Genomic DNA, 18,214 nt, shown 5'->3' on the forward strand with positions numbered 1-18,214 from the left:
TGCTTTTTAATTTCTTTATTAAGATGACATCCATGTCCCTTGCGACTTTTAGGGATGACAATCATTTGCTCATCACATGGGAAAGTACAATCAGCGAAATCGCATTACCGGTACGGGGCAATGACAGAAACTCCAAGCATCGTTCCACATTTTCCAAATGAACTAGTTTGAGAACCAATAATTAGAACAATACATATTGATAGGATTTGTTGACAGAACCTGTAGTCACTCACCAGGGGGCTAAAGTAATGATAGTACATACACAGCCGGCTACGTTATGTTTGCTGAACATACAAACATCATCTTTGTCAAATCACTGAGACACACAGAAAGCCTGCATGTCTCGGAATCAGGACAGGACATGAGCTACCAACTAGCTTCATCTTCTTTTTCAAGTTGTGGTTGACAAGCTGTTTCTCAGTGAAAACTTGATGGTCAGTATGTTTACACTGAAAAAAGAGAACTTGAGGTAGTATCTCCAACACAACAAATTCACAAAACCAAAGATTTCCTTGTATAAGGCTGAAACAATATCCGTAACTCAGTCTATTTACCTGTACATATGAAAGCTTTTGCAAAATACCCAAAAATAGGGAGATGAATTGAAATGGAATTCTGCTTATTATGCAAACAGAAATTCATTAAACTAAATTACACTCACAGATTGCTTAAAGACACAAATCTCTAAATACAGTCTTATATAAAACAATAAAAAGGGGAAAGAGAAATAACTATTTGGTTAAACAAATTAAGGATTCTGAAGTATGACTGTATCTGCTTTCATGAATGCACTATGGTAAGTCTTTGAATTATTATTAATTTTACTCACAAGAAGCCATTATTGTACTCACTCATTATCATGTGAGTATACATTAACAATAAAAAAGACTATTTCAAATAAAATTAGAGTTGAAGATGTGTTAAACTCACTTGAAGATGAAACACACCAATTTCCAAAGGAATAATAATAAAAAAAGAATGAATAATAGTAAAAAATGCATTTAACAGCAGTAAAATGCTCTTCCAAAGGACAATAGAATATATTTGGTAACAGGAAGAAAAAAAAAAGTTAATTAAACATTCTGCTTGTAATTTAATTAATAGACTTTTGAAGAAAATAAATATTTGTATTGCAAAACATTGTTTATATGGAAAAATAAAGCTAGAATCACTGCCACAAAATTAACAAGCAAACTTTACATTTTACATTTTTTTGAAACTCTCTAAAAATACCGGAATAGCTAAAAATGAGGTAGACTTAACTGTAAAGTAATAATTGATGCAACTATAAAATTCATCATTTGAACAAGGATATCAGCATGTAGAGGGCCCAAAGATCCATAACATCTACCTACTAATAGGAGTTTGCCTTTTTCTGAACAAAGGAAAATACTTGATCTTAAAATGATTTTAGTGAAATGTGTATATATATATATATATATATATATATATGTAAATTTATATATTTGTGTTTCATTCAAGATTCCAGTTTCATTCTGTGCTTTTCTGGTACATTTCAGTGTATATGTGAAATCACTCAAATGTTTGTATTTGAGCTAGCGTAGTAAAACAGCTATAAATACAGAAAGCAGCAAGGTTATATCATACTTTATTATATTGTTATTTTCAGCAAGCATGATCAGAGTAAGAGACTGGCAACAGGAAGTTTCTGTGTTCCAGTCCTGATTGTATCACTGAGTCAATGTGTCATTCATTCCCTTGTGTTCCTGTCAACCAGTTGTAAAATGTGTGAGAACATATTCTGCACTTTTTTTCTTAAGTGTTTTCTAAATTTAATCTGATATTTTTCTGTGCAGTGTCAAGATGATGTTAGTTCTCCTTTCCTTAGGAAAAAAAAAAAAAAAAACCACAAAAAAAACAATACACGTTTATATGTGTTGGGAACATCTATGTTCAGACATTACTTGTCTAAAAATTCTGTCGATATGCATATATACCTATAGCTGTATATAAATACACATAACCATAACTAAATATTGTGGATACTTTTTATGTATATAAAACATTTGAATTTAATGTATTGTATCCTATGGTATGCTGAAATGTTTTTGGTTAAGTAAGATTCTAAATTAAACATCTGAATTAATATTTAACATCACTGATGGAAAAATCAAGAGAAGTACAAAAATACTGCTCACCAGCAATATGTACAGTGAAAATATCTCCAAGTTTCTTTTGCTGATCCAGTAAGAATTTGTAAGCATCTTTTCTAAAAATCAAAGCTTTTCCAAGGTAAGGAATCCAGCCATTTATTAGTGGGGGCTCTCCAGTCTTCCTGTTAAAAACATAAAAAAAAAAAATCAGGAACTAGCTTTGGCATGAGAGCAACTCATCTTTATATCTATTTATATATTACACTTAGACCTACTATCTATGCATATAATTCTTACAATGTATAATATGTTGTACAGAAAGTTCTTCAGATATGACGGCAGGTTAAATCTAATCACACCTCTGAGCACAGAAGGCTCTGTGTGGTGATTATGAAAAATAAGAGGGAGAAATTGAGATGCATTTAACTACAGGTCGTCCAGTTATTACCATAAAGTTATGAACACAGAAAAATTACATTCCACAGAAAATCTCACAGCGAAGAGTCCTCTTGTTTTCAATATTTTGCATGTCAAAGGAAGATGTATCAGAAGGCAATTATGACAGATTTAGGTAAATAGGACGCTGACATACCACACTAAACGATTAGCTTTACAGATAAGGTTTTAAGAATTTCCATTTACCAGCACACAAAAAAGCTACCATTCTAACTAAATAACTTTAACATAAAGAATAATAATAGAGGCCAAACATTAACAGTAATAAATCTTAGACTTTGTATGTTTATAGTCTGCTAAGCCAGAAATAGGTATGAACAGATTAAGATGAAATTCTAGATAACTATATTTGTAACCCAGCCTGAAAAAGCAGCCATGGTGTGTTAGTTATGTTTGTGGAATAGTATAAAATACCTTTCAAAATTCTAGCAAGTTATATTTTTCTTTACAAAGGAAAAAAGGTCCTATTCCTGTCCTTTTCACGCTGTCCTATTCCTAACTGCAAGTAAACGTCTTTCCTTCGTGCTGGTCTTTAGTTGCTTGAATCTGATTTACAACAAAGAAACATAAAGCATGCTTGCTCTGGAAAGGATTAAAACAAATATTCATGAACAACTCTGATGCTACATCCCATCTGTGAAGGTGACTTATACTACATGCAGAACAACTCATTCTGATTAAACACAAGATATTTACTAGCTCGGATCTAATCAAAGATCAAGGGATCACAAGCTTTACTACTATCATACACAGCATGGATTTTTATGTAGCTGGATTAACCCTATCATAGGCACATTCCTCCTTGAACTGCTCAAATAGAAATTAAAAAAAAATAATAAAAAGGTAAACATGTATGCTGAATTTATTTTTTTAATTTTTTTTCTAATTAAAACTTTCTGTGGAGGAAATTATAAGTCAGTGATTTGCTCTCTTACCACAAAAAAAAGTTGGAATAAATTTAGTTTAAAGATGAACAGATGTGGCCAAACCAAGTTGCACATCTTGAGCTCTTTCTGTTTAACTGGCCACTAATTACAAATGTTGGTTTTCAAGAAAATCATTTTGTTAACTGGAAAATAAACATTGCAAACATTCTAGTACAAAGTAGAAAATTTCACAGCTTATGTGTTTGCACTGGCTTTTTTGGTTCTTTGGGTTTTGAGGGTTTGGGGTTTTTGTTTGTTTGTTTTCTGGTGATTTCTTGATTGTGGGGAAGGTGCACATCGCGTAAGCCAACATGCTATATGTCCTCTCACAGGCAAGTAACACCATTATTTACTTGTGTGGTGCAGTGAACTTTGTACTGGTTAATTCTGTGTTAGGTGAAGACAAGACAAGAACTAATCTGAGATTACATCAGAGGGATCACCAGCCCTGGAAGTGTAACAGCCGACTCAATACCCTTAATTATCCCCTCAAAGCTTGTAATGAATCTGGATGATTTACCAATTTCCCCCCCCAGACTACACAGTCCCACCAGCGGCCTCCTTTCACTTCCTGGACTGGACGCGACACCCCGTACGTAGCCCTGTGACAAATATTTAGATAGGCTTTTTGTCATATTCTAATTTAATGCATCTAATTTCACTCTCCGTGTTCTGTCAGTCGGTCAAAAGCTGTATTCTTCACCAGCTTTCCGCCGGGTAAAGAGGACGCAGCTCAGAGATCCAGGGGAAAATTAACTTAATGCTCCGAGTCCGTGGGATCACATCAGGGAGACGTTTTGCTATCGCGAAGACGTGAGGGTCACCATTCGCTGCAGCCGTGTTCAGCTCAGCAGCAATAAGCTTAGTACCGCTGAGCACCGTGGCATGGCTCTGAGCCTTCCAGGGGGAAACGCAGCACCCGTTCGACTTGCGACCCACAGCGGGCTGATAACAGAGACCTGTCTTCATCTCCATCTTTGCTTCTCTTTCGAAGATGGAGGTTGTAATGACTCATAGACGTCTGCCAACACACAGCGAAGAAAAGAGCGCAGATGAGGCTTTCTTGCCCCCTGAAATGTAATGCTTCACTGCACAAAGCTTTAGGCAGTACTGCTCACCTCAGCTGGGCTTCCTGAAAACCTCAACTTCTCACCTGCAGTCTGACGGCACTCCAAAGTTTGTGCTGCTTTTACTACCTGCACCGTGCTGCTTTTACAGCTGTTGGTATGACCTACCAGTGAAGCCCATGCAAACTTTCCCCTTTCAATTAATTTCTTACAATTTTTACCTCAGGGCTCACACTTCAGATAAATGATCGGATAAAATCTGATCATTAGACAAGATAAGACAAATGTTAAACTTAGTGTTTTCTTGTGGTATTGATTTTTGTATCAAATGTAACACTTGCATCAAATGTAAATATCTAAGAAATATTTTTTTTTTTTAAAGCAGTATGAAGTGTTCTGATGGCTATTTAAGTTTGCAACTTTTTATATTCAAGCACTGAGAGCTTCCTACCTGATTATCCCATGTATAATGGTACTCAGTTCTAGTTTAACTGCTTAAAACCTAATTCACTTAACACACTGAGCATCTCGTATTTGCTGCATGTTCCTTAATTTTGTTGTTGTTGTCATTTTTTTCACATATTGGGCTATTTTTACATATATACAGGAATATCTACACTTAACCGAGAAATCTCTTTAAAATGAGTAAGACTTAATATGAGCAAATTTTACAAATAAAGCACCAGCAACATATCCAATGCAATCTATTAGTAGGCAGATCAATTAAAAAGTGGAGGAAACCAATGAATTTGTATCATCCATCCACCACGGGTAAATTGATAATTTCAAATAACATTGTGCAAAAAGTCTTATGGCTACAAAATACAATGAATAGATTATTGATAACTGTAATTTTTCTTTCCCTTTCATGCTGAAAAGATGCTTCCTTGTTAGCATGTAATGAAAAAGAAGCAAAGTTTTGGAGTTTGTTTACAGTTTCTTTAACAGGAATTTCTGAGCTCACCTAAAATATTTTAAGTTACTGACTCAGGTGTGACTATTTAGTTACTAAGGTAAGGCAGTATTAAAAAAATGTGATTGTTGTATCATTTATGCCTCATTTATGGTAAGCAGCAGTGATGTAGTAAACCAAATGAAAAATGTGCTGCAACATAAATTACGTGAAAAAAATAGATTATATATATATATATTAATTTTTATTTTATTTCAAAGTTTTCTAAAGGTTGTTTTCCATTAGTAAAAGGGAATTATTTGGGAAACCCAAATTAGGTCAACATTTGTGAGGCTCTGTGAATGTCAATGTAGATATTTTTTTTTTATTATTGTAAAGTAAAAACCCTAAAGATCCACAAACAAACAGACTTTGCCAACATTTATCTGTAATAGAAATATTATTGCTTTATAAAAGCACACAAGCCTATCCTTTTGCTGGTTACACCACTCCTCTGCAGTACAGGGCATTGGATCAGTGTAAACGAGAGGAGAATCTTCCCCATTTCACTCGTTATTTGTATTCCAAAGGAGCAGATGCCTTCCAAATTATGCAAAAATCCACAGCACATCTAGTACTATAGCAGATGAACAGGTTAATTTTTCTCTTTGCACATAATAAATCATAAGTGCTTTAACACCCATAGTCACATTTCATGAACATAAACCTTCTGTTTAATAATGTCTGTTTACAACTAGAATCAGACATACAGTAATCTCTTGCCTGGGATAAACATTAATCCAGATCTGTCTAGAAAAATTATACAATTCATTACCATAAGTAATCTCTATTGTGCCCTGTGCTTAACCTTCATCTTTTTTCCTGTCCTATAATCTTGCAAATCCACTGGTGGTGTATGATTGGCATCTGGTGTGAGCACAGCCTCCGCTGCACAAAGAACGACCGAAAAAGCCACACAAGAAAATGTCACTCTGCAGGGCACTGCTGGCTCCGCCAGCCGCTTCTGAGCAACTCGCACCAATGGGTGAAAGAAACCCCAAGCTGGGGAGAAAAAGAGCCCAGCAAAGTCTAACTGTGCCACTTGCCACAAAGGAGCCATTTGCACTTTCTAAACCATCATTACCACCCACAAAAATTAAAGGCTTTGGTCTCATTTCTCCATATCACTTTTGGTCAAACTACCACATCCTACGTCGACGTTGGAGCAAACCATGCTGGGGGACTTCAAGGAATGGAAATGTGTGGGCACAGGAGTAGAACAAAAGCTATTATGAACATGTCAGAGCAGTCTGAGATTATTCACAGGCTCGATCACAATATTTAAGCAACAAGACATGACAGACAGTGTCTTTCCAGGGGCTTATAAGCACTCTAACTGTGAGGAAAAGAATGAGGCCAAAGGCTTCAACCCCAACAAAGGTAATCCCCAGAAATGTGGTGTCTGGAGTGTCTCGTTGTATTATGAAAGAGAGACACAGGAAACTTAGGACAGGAGAAAGCCAGCAAGTCCTTCTTTCTTTCTTTTTCTCTTTCTTTCCTTTCTCTCTCTCTCTCTTTTTTTTTTTTTTGTTTTAATTTTGCAGTTAGTTTCTCCCAAACCTTTTCATAGCATTAGGCGCTTGAATCCACGAGGACGAAACAAAACAAAAAATCAGAACTTTCTTTCAGACATTTGTCCACAACAAAAATTTTTGATACTTATAAAATTAAGCAGGCTTTAAACACCCCATTGAAATTATTTGCCTCAGCGATCCCCTGGCACTCAGAGTTTTCCAGGTTGAACACATGTGATATTTAAAAGTATTCCCTGCAGGATTAGACAGAAAAGAGCTTTAGTAATATAGTCTTCTACCTTTGAATTCCCAGCTTGAACACTTCCTGCAGAGGTGAGGACCAGCTGTTGCTCCTATCTGATCACTACCTGGGGGCGTACGTAGAGCAAATGGATTCACCAGCCCATGTCTTGGCAGAGAGATGCACATGAGGACTGACTCAGTGAAGAAGCTAGCTCTTCACACACAGAAAGGAAAACTCACTGCCGCTGCCTATACCTTCATCGAGGTAAACCGACTGCAGCGCTCAATGGTGTGCTCAAAATTTTGGGAAAAAAGAGTTAAAAAGCAATGACTAGACACAGGATATACACCTTTGAGCACACCAAAAAAAAAGAAAAGTGTATTTGTTCTTTCAAAAAGAGCATATGGCAAGAACTGACTACCATGGTGGTGTGAGACAAACTAGTAGAAATGCTGATGAGAACAAACCAACCAACCAGTGAATATTAAGGCTTCCCTCTCCCTCCTGAAAAATGCAATACTTATATTGAAAGTATTTTTGTCAAAAACTTCTGGGATTTTCAATAAAAATTCATTTCTTCTGTAAGAGCATACAAACTTTTTGTTGTTAAGAACTCTAACTTCTGTAGTAAACCGTTCATTACAAGAACCTATTCACCTATTATTTTTTCCCCTCTTCTATTAATTCCATTTGGGTCATCCCTGGATATCCAAAAAATACCGATACTCAAGAACTCATGCAGCAGCTCTGATATATTGCTGTCTAGGATCTTTTTTTTTTTTTTTTTTTTTTTTTTTCAGCTACATTATCTTAGCAGCTGTAGGTTCACACTGCACTTATCACCTCTTCAAACTTGTGTGTTGAAGGGCACATCCAAAAATTCAACCATTACTTGTAGTGACTGGCTGGGGCATTGCCTAAAAAAACAAAAAGCAGGAAAATATCATTTTGAGAAAGCACTCTGAACAGTTTAAAAATGGAAACCCACTGAAAAAGCCCTTTTAGCTTAGGTATACCAGAGGCTTAAAATTCCCAGAAGGTTTCTACACAAAAGGTAATTTGAAGTTTCATAACAGCCAGAATCCGAGTCATGGAAAAGACTCAGTAAATGCAACAATAGTTCAGTGATATTAGAAGTTAATACAAATTCAGTGCTTATGGCCCCTTCTCTGAAATGCTATGTTGTCTTTGCTCTGGGTGAAGTCAATAAAAGCAGCTCATGGTTATTTTACCATATCTTACATTTGGAATCACTTGGCTGGTCTGGGTATTTTCCTTTCTTAGTTCAACTGTGATCAAATAAAAATGGTCTAGGAAGGGATGCTGAGAGGTTACTTATTTTGTGGTTCACATTCCAGGTAGGCTACTTCATGGCTACTTCATGCCAACACCTTCTCTCTTACTCCCCTATGCTGCTCTTGAAGATAGTAATGGAGTCTCCAGTCTCCCCAAGCAATCTGTCCTTATCAGAAAATTTCTCCTCATGTCTAACCTTTATCTTCATGCTGCACTTCAAGCCCTCTACTTCTCATTCTGTCTACAAAGGATAAGAGAATAAATGAACCCCTTTACTTCTGCAGGGGAACTTCAGGTACTTTAGGTATTCAAAGGTACTTATGTTCTCCTTTAGTATTCTTTGGGTTAAACAACCCCAGGTTCTTCTGGTACTTCCTCACAACTGTTTTCTAGAGCTCTGTGTACTCACACCACTCCTTTCTCGACTTCTTGAAGTTAGCCCACATCCCCCCTGGAAGCGCAGCACTGTGCACTGAGCACCACACAGTGATTACCTGGTGCATCTTGTGGGCGATGCGCCCGGCTCTGCACCCCAGCACAACCTCAGCTTTCTGAGCAGTATCACAACAGCGATGAGAAAAAAAAAAAAACAAAAAACAAAAAACAAAAACAAAACAACAACAACAACAAAAAAAACAGCTTCAGAACCATTACAGACCTCAGCCTTTTCCCAGAGAAAAGATCCGTTCAGACGCTGCTGGTTAGTCCTCAATTTTTTCCAGTTTGCCATTGGAGCACTAATCCCTCCTTTGCAGCCCCTTTCTCTTTTAATATTATCCAGAAACAAACATAAAATGCTTTTTTTTCCCCCTATATTCATGTGAGAAGGACTGGACCAGAATATGAACTCCACCAGCATTTCCCTTTACCACTGTCAGGAACATATTTACACTGCACAATGATTGACTTCACCAACAACCCAACAACTCTCGTCTGATATCCATCTCTTCCATAATCCATTTCTGCACTTTAATACATTGCCTTACTGCAACACATGTTAAAACTGTACACAGAAAGTAGCTCATAGTAGGAAATCATATTAACCGTCTGGCCTAGAAATGACAAGTGAAGTGTGGATAAGAATGTCAGCACTCCACACAGAAATATATTCAAACATGCAGAAATCATTCCTTACGTAATAAAGAGCAAACAAATAAATTCAGGCAATCTCAGAAACAGTGGTGGGACATCATCACGTTTAAAAAGCCATGTTAACAAGGAAAGTGAGGAGAATATTATACATCGATGTTGCATCTTCTGTGTGTATCAACTGTATTTTCTTTGAGTAGAGAGTATAGAATTTCAGAAGTAAAAAAAATAAATAATAAAATTCAACTATTATTTTCTCTGAAACTGTAGGAATGTTAAATAATGAAGGATGTTCATTAGAACAAAGCAGGTAATGAAAATATAGACTTTATTTCCTGTAAATGAAAGTGTAAGTCCAAAAGTCTGGTTTCTTGGTTAAGCCAGACATCTTGAAGTTCTCTATAACCAATAGAGAGAAAAGGTGTGAAAAGGCTTTTTTCAAAATATTGCTCTTTACTAACAACAGATAGGTTAGAGATGCTCACTTAGGTGGTAGAGGGAGTGCATCCGTCCTTTTGAACGGAGTACATTATATACCACTCCAGGTCACCAGAGGAACACTGCGGAACGTTGGTCTCTCACTTGCTCTATCTGCCACATACATGATTTGCAAATACCAGCAGCCAACTCCTGATTTATCTACTTAATTACGCAGAGAAACAGGGCCACTTACTCTGTCTTAAAATCTGCATGTGCATAGCTTTATATGAATAAAAAAAAATCATTTAATGTTTAAAAAAGATGCAATTAACAATTTCATGACTTCCACAATTACGATCATGCATTCCCCAACTGGAAGTACACGAGCAATCTAAAAGCAATTTTCTACCACTCCTCCTAGTGTTTCAGATGTCAGACATTTCATGAACCTTATTAAAAAATTAACAGTCAGGACACACACATTTTGCTCAAAAAATGTACTGAAAAATTCCAAAGTCTGAAGAGTTGAATAAATACAAAAATGTCCCAGATACCTTGCTTAGTCTACTTATTTGTAAATACAACTCTAATTTGGGATGAAGCACTGAGAGAAGGTGACTACTGTCACTAATGCATACATCAGATGAGAACAGCAATTGAATACAGTACTCAGTGAATGTTTCAAAAACCTTACTGTTTTTAAGATGAACACAATATCAGAAGCTTATGTCTTCTTCCCTGTTATAGGATTATATATACTTGCTTTCCAGATTGCTGTTTTCGATCTTTTCCTTCTTTTAAAAATCTATTGCATGTTAGGAGAAACAGTCTTGAAACCTAACTCTCCATTACAAATTCATTCTCTCCCGCTTCGTCTCCTTCTGCCACCAGCCTAGATTAACATCTCCATTTCTCCATCTGAACTGATGCTATGCTTGAAATCCCCCCTTTTTTTTTCTCTCCCTGCCCTCCACAACTTTAGCTTTTACTTCTTTCAGCACAGAATGTAGGCAATTTATTTCAGCAGAGAGCATATTGTAATCTGCACTCTTCTTTTGCTCCTCACTAGTTGTAATGTCTCTTTCCCTATTCATAGACATACTTCAATGCTCTTTCCTCGAACCCCTCTTCTGAAAATTCCTTACTCCATTTTCCATTTCCCTTGAATCCTTTCTTTCCATCTTCTCTTTCTCTATACTCTGCTATGGCTCTGCCCCTGCCTACATTAGTCTTTTGCAAGCCACACTTTCTCATAGTTCATAGCCTGATAAAACCCAATCCTGCCTTAACAAGCTGCCACAATTAGGGGGCAACAAACCTGATTATTTCCAAATTTATTTTCCTTGGGTTGGGTAGTGACACCTTTCACACCGCTGTGCATATGAGAAGCACCCTTCTATTATTCATGCTGCACACTCTGTAACAGCAGCCTCATTCAGCATCTAGTCTGATCTGAGTGGATATGAAGCGCAGTCTTTCACTAAATATTCCCGTGTAGGACCAGCCTGAAACTAGACATCTCATCATGGGGGAGATTCTAAAATATCTAAAAACATTTTTATTTTTAAACATTAAAAAAAAAAGAAAAGACTTTAAATATATTTCCCATCAAACAGCTGCTCCTCGATTTTACTTAGCAAGTACCAGAAAGAAGGCAGCTGCAGCCTGCTCAGTGTGCCCACAGACTTTCCCTGCTCCTGGAAGAACTGACGAGAAGGATACTTGTGCCCTCTTCTCCTTGCAGGGATATTCAGGGCAGCCTGTGGACAGCAGCAGCCCGTGCAGACACCCTGCAAGCTGGGCAATGGATTGTGCTGCTCACAGACAGCCTCCCCCCGACCTTCCCCTGGGGTGTCCTCATCTGCTTCTCCCTCTCCTGAGCCTCAAACTCTGCTGAGCCTGTAACAGATTTAATGTGTATTAATTTAGGAGCTTCGGTGTATTGCCTGAAAACAATGGTTTGATGCTTGGGAAATATATTCCTTTAATTGGTCTACGTCTGCCCTTCTTAAATATTTATGTAAACTCTATTGTGTTCAAGGGCATAAGGGTTAAATCTAAATGAAGTTATTGGCTTTGTGTTTGTTAGCGTTCTCTGGAATGTACGACATCTTCGTCAGTTTTAGGTAACCGAGCTAATTCCAATTTTAGGTAAATCAGGAATGCATTTTCATTCTGCAGTCACAGAAAGCTAAAATATTATTAATTGGAGATTGTAAGATGCAACGATAACTGAGACATCATAGGTCTGGACATGTTTTAAATCCCTCTGCTGTGAAACAGGGAGTAGAAAATACAAACACAATTCTCAATTTTTTAAATTAAAATGAGCAAATGTCAACTTGGGTTGGGGACTAAGCAGAGGCATTATAATTGCAAATTAATACTTGTTTCATTATTTTCCTAAGTTCTTTCCTCCAGAAAATAATATTCATTTTACAAAAGCATCATCTTTTTGAGGAGTCCAAGATTTTACTGTCCTTGATTTACTGAAAAATGACTTTTTTTTTTTTTTTTTAAAAAAAAAAAAAATCTACTCAATTGCATCATTTCCTACTCTGGTTCAAGAGTATAGGATAGATCTTCATTTCATTCAGATTTAGATTTGAAATACAAAGAGCCTAATTTTGCAGTCATCTGTACTTGAAGAGATGGAACCAAAACACCACATCTAAACACACTTCTGCACTTTCTAGTCCACTTACCATGAAAATGATTTAAAAGAGCACCATCAAACAACTTCCAACATTGTAAAATTTTCAACTGAAATCTAGTTTTTAATTCAAACACTGCGACTTCAGTTAATTTCTAGTTAAGTTCACCCCCCCCCGCCTCTAAATTCAGTGGCACACCTGGCAGGTAACAGTAATTTCCATTTTCCATCGAGTAAAAGCCTGAATTTGAAAATTACAAATTTCATTTAAGAAACATTCAATGTTTTGTAAACAGCTCTTCCAACTGAACACCATCACACCTGTTTTTAAGCCCCACATTATCCAACTGCTGAATGCCAAGCAGTAGGTGAGGCAGTCTACACACAGAACACAAAATTCTTTAGTCTCAAAGCTTCACGAGTCTTTGGAAATTTAAAACATTTCCACTGGGGAGATGATAGGAGTTTGAGGTTCTAATGAAAAGAAAATGAATGCAGTCAGAGAAAGCAAAAGAGATTCAGGATGTTTTGTCCATGTTTACATAATTGTGCAAAAACAGACGTAAACCTGGGACTCTGACCAGGTTGCTCACCCATTCGTCTTCTCCTTGCTGAACCACCCCCATGACTCGCCCCTCAGCTAGTGCAGAAGGCCATGGCTGTGGGCAATGGCTCAGAGTACACCGAAGGGTCCTCTCCTGTGTAGCCTGCTACTTGACCTGGCAGGTAGCCCATGTGCACCTTGAATTTTGCCGTATGACTGTTGCTGGGTGGACCAAACAGCTCGGATTTCTCCCCAGAAGACAGCTGGGATCTACAGGCAGTCTGAAACTCCACCAGCTCAGGTTGCCAGTAAGGTTTGTATGAGGTGCTGGGTCTTGTGAATGCCCCAGACATCAGACTCTGCTGGGATCAGCACCTCAGATGCAGCATAGATGCTGCTTGCAATCTTATTTCCATCTGCATGCCTATGTCCTGAAGCATGCCCTTCTCACTGTCCCAGGACTTGCATATTTGAAGTCTGGTCAGGTTCTACAATGTTGAATTTCTCCAATTGAAAGCTGTCATGTCTTACAAGTCCAATAGACTTCCACTGTATCATAGGTTGGATATAAACAGCATTGTAAACCGATGGAGAAACGTGCAAAATGTGAACTCACTGAAGTCAGTACTAGCTTCGCTATTCAGACTAACTGGGAAGATTTCATGTCGTGTGTTGCACTGTGAAGTCAGGTATGCAGTCAGTCCCAAATTTTCTATTAAAATGTACACGCTGTCCTGTTGCCCATAAAAAATGGTGACATTAAAGGGATGCTGAAGAGTGCATCCTAAGGCATGGCAAATCCTGAGTAACAGGTTTCCCTAGCTACAGGAAAAAAAAAGTTTAAATACTTTGGTTATAAACTTGAGTCTTTATAGAAGGAACTGATGTTTTTCTTTACCAATAACTATTCCATTTATATGCTGTATCATGCACCTTTGCCTTTATTATTTTTCAATTAGAAAAAAAAATAAGAAAATGAAAATTAGAAATGAAAGGTTATCAGTAACAATTTTTAACATTTCAATTCCAAGCATTTGCACCATTCTGATCCAATGTAGCCTTCTGTTAATGATACATCTGTCATTTCATTGACACCCCTAAACAGCTTTATTCTCTTTTCTAATTAAGAGACAAAGCTGATTATGTCAATCTATGAACTGACATCTGAGTGCTTTTGTTACAATGTAAGAAGCAATGAATATGACTATTGTTATGCTAAAACAAAAAACTTGGGAATTTTAACTGAAAAACCCAAGATGGCAAAATATGTACTGGCTAAATTAAAACAGATTCTTCCTATTCATGCAAAAGGCACATGTGATTGTATTATTTAATTAAATGAAGATACTGTGTGAAAAATGAATTCCCAGCCATAGAAAACATAAAGCAACAATGATACATAATATGCCTGAGTAAAATATGTGAGAAGAAGCCATCAGATCATAAACTATCTCAAACAAATAAATGACAGGCTGAACCATCAATCCTCAAGGAAAAAAACATAAGATGTATAACAATCCAAACTGCTTGTATACAAAGACATGGTTTCAGCCCCATCCTGTTAAATCAGATACCTGCTCAGTGGGGTCTCCTGCACAAAGGAATACTTTCTGGAAGTATTCTTCTGCAGTGACATATGCATTAGCAGGGAACACAGAAAATAAGCAGCTTTCACCACATCCTCCAAGCTACCATAAATGTTCCTCTGTTTTGTGAACCAGAACTAGCTGCAGTGACTGCTCATCGTGGTGAACCAACAGGTGTTTTTGTGACAACACTGTGGATGGGATGAAATGCTTGCTATTGTAGGGATGCCTTTGTGTTTGGATGGAGATGTACTGGACTTGAACAATCTCCCACATGCCCGCACTAATTGCTGTAATCTGTGTCACCTAAAAAGGCCACAGAGCAAACAGAAGCAGGCAAGCTCCACAGATGATCTTCAGTATTTTGGGATACTCGCAGTTTTCAGTCTTGAAGATACCATGAAACAGTTTTCCCCTCAGTTGTGATTAAAGGCAGCGGAGGTTACATGTCTCATCTAACAGCACCAGAGCTTTGGTACCAGTGTCTGTGCTGACGAACTCACAGCTGCAGCTGTTGGCAGGAGAGCACAAAGCCCTTTCCAAGGAGCTCCACTGCCTCTGCGAGGGATTCCCACAGACGGTGCCGGTGTCCTCAGGACAGAGGCTGACACAGCTCTCCTGGCATCCACTAAGAGCTAGTCTTCAGCTGTTGACCATGTCAACTAGTGTTAAACACAGATTTTTCTTTATTCCTTTGAAAACGTTTGTGTTTCTTTTTTTTTTTTTTTTTTTTTTTTCCCCTAACTTGCACACTGCACCAATGGTTACAAATTACCACTCTTTTACCATTTTCTGGTGAAGGAGTCGCATCCTTTTCCCTCAATAATTAGAGACAGTGACTGGTTGAATGTCTGGGACCTCAGACTGGGAAAAAACCCACTGTCTTTGCCTTCACTGAGCCTTAGTCAGCAAGGAATGTACCTCCTTGCACTTTTACTAATATACATCTGAAATTATAAGCTATATCCTTTGCACTAGATATGGAGGCTAGACATATTTCTCTGCATAACTGCAGGATAGGTGGTGTTTACTACTTATAAAATGAAGTGGTCTTGCCTGGTACAAAAAATCACTCGTGTTGTACACCATGGAATACCTAGCTGACTGAAAGCAAAATTTTGGGAAGTGCTTTAAAGGAATTCTTAAAGGGGGTAATAATTTTTCCTCAGCCTCAGGATCTCCTCTAACAGCGTGCTCCATTGCCTACTGTTACTAAAAGCAGTTTGATAGCACCTAGTTCTGATAGCTACCTGCTGATAAGGCTGGGCTGCTCCCTGTTTAGTGGGAGAAAGGGAAGATCTCAGAATGTATGATCTTTTGTTTGGAAAGCTGCAGCATCTTCTTCTCAGCCAGAACCATTTCACTCACATAGAACAGAAATTACAAGAGTGGAAAATTTACAGAAGAATTTGGAAACACATCATGCTCTTAACTGAAGCTTCCATCAGACGTCAGGTCACCTCAGAGGTGACTGAGAACAGTAACACACCATCCTAATCCAAATGTAAATATCTGGAGTTAGGATAACTGAACAAAAAATATTGCTGATATTTGGCATTGCCTTGGGTTTTTCTGTTGATCCGGGTTGCACATCTGGTTTATAAGAGCAGGAAAATAAATAAATAAATAAGCAAATGTGCAGACACAGTGGTATGAATCCACATAGCAGCATTAATTTATACCTTGCTATTGCTAGGCCAAGTAATACTGGTAAGTAGAAGTATCAGATTAGCATTGGTACGCTAACAAAGCAGACTGTGCTGTTTGCAGAATACATGTCCGAGTGCTCGCCAACATGCACAGGAGCAGGACCTATACCACAGTCAGTATCACGATGACATTCCCAGGGAAAGGGGACTGTATGTTGACTGAAGAACTCTCCTCCATAAATTGCCTTTGAACAGCAGATTTGTAAATCTTTGTAACAAAAAACTGCAACCACACCTGGCCTTTGCACAGCCTCAGAGCTGCTCCTGCCCGTGCTGGGATCAGCCCCCTCCGGGACATCAGCTGCCACCACCGTGCACTGGACATCTGCCAGTCACAGCATAAGCAGCATCTTCCAGCAGAAGAGGCATTACAGTCCCTTCTCTTACTCCTCCTACCCCCCCTGGACACGGCCGAGGGCAGAGAAGTGCAGCCAAGACTTTGCTGTGCCCCAGCAGCTCCTTGCTGCTGTGAGAGGGTCACTGGCAGCCAGAATGATTTAGAGCAGCCTTCAGGCTATTCTAAGTTACAGCGAGGGACTTGACTGACTCATTGCCGCTCCAGGACTGTGGGAACATAAAGCTACCTTAAAGCCATTTTCAGACATCCCTGCTTCTGAGCCGTGCTATTTTATCCTTGTCTGCAACTGAAAATAAATGAGACCGCAGCTTGTTGGCGAGTCCTGTGGCTGCAGCAATGGGGTGGCTTCCTTTGCCTTTCTCCTGCCTTTGTCCTTCTGTCTGTTTGGGTTTTGCAGCTAGCTCTGGGAGTGCTTGCAGTCCCATGCTTGAGCAGAAATGGTGATCCATGTCAGCCTGTGCTCTATTGATCAGTCTTACAAAGCTGAGGCTCCCGTTGGCTGTGGGGCTCCGCGAAGTCAAACCGCACACAAATTTGTTGTTCGCAAACAAGGCGTGCAGCATTCTGCTGGTCCACATGTGTGCCCTGCCCACCAGGAATAGTTTGGTAATTTAGCATCTTAATTGAAAAAAAAAAAAAAAAAAGCTGCTTGTGACAGGCTAAACTGAAGGGAGATCAACTGTTTCGTTTCAGTGCTTATCAGCTTGCTTATATTTTTACTCCACAGGGACTTTGATTTCCGTTTCTGCATTAATAATCTATGTTGTTGGCACACAGAAAATACAAAACTACATTTATTCCCCCAATTTCTGTAGTATCCATGCACTTACTATGTACTTTCCGTTTTCTCTTCTTTTTTAGATTTGCCATTTTTAATGTTCTCTCGTGTATTTTTCACACTTACCCTCTTTGTCCTTTTCCTCAGTAATACCTTTATTAAATTCAATCTTTTTAGTAAAAAGTACTTCCATTTTTTAATATTATTGCTTCTTCTCCATAATTATCCGGATTTTACATTTCATTAAGCAGACAGCTTTAATTTTACTTTTTTTTCTGACTGTTCCTTTGATTAGCCTGTTTCTTGTCTTGACCCTTTCATTTTATTTTCTCTTCTGTAATTTGCTTTTACTCTGCCTAACCAACGTGTGTCTCGTTTCAAGTGTGCTTCTATTCCGTATTGCTCTCCTTATCTTTGTTATCAGTGCTTATGTGTGTTGCTCAGTGCTGACAGAGTTCTTCCCCTAACCCTGTGAATGACAATGACAGCGTCTGAGTGGTAGCTGGCA

The 18,214-nt window shown here is 38.2% G+C and overlaps 1 protein-coding gene across 2 annotated transcripts in view; it reads right to left on the reverse strand.

Annotated features, from left to right (window-relative positions):
* The window catches only part of LOC116486476 (cytochrome P450 7B1), a 120,248-nt gene that overhangs the window by 18,159 nt on the left and 83,875 nt on the right, over nucleotides 1-18,214 (reverse strand). The window contains exon 2 of one of the 2 annotated variants that reach the window (XM_032182744.1): nucleotides 2,160-2,296. In XM_032182744.1, the coding sequence (XP_032038635.1) occupies nucleotides 2,160-2,296 (137 nt within the window). Of the gene's footprint in view, nucleotides 1-2,159; nucleotides 2,297-18,214 lie in introns of those variants that run through there. The other variant, XM_032182745.1, reaches the window with a different exon arrangement.

The sequence above is a fragment of the Aythya fuligula genome, chromosome 2 (genome assembly GCF_009819795.1).
Source record: "Aythya fuligula isolate bAytFul2 chromosome 2, bAytFul2.pri, whole genome shotgun sequence".
Lineage (NCBI taxonomy): Eukaryota > Metazoa > Chordata > Aves > Anseriformes > Anatidae > Aythya > Aythya fuligula.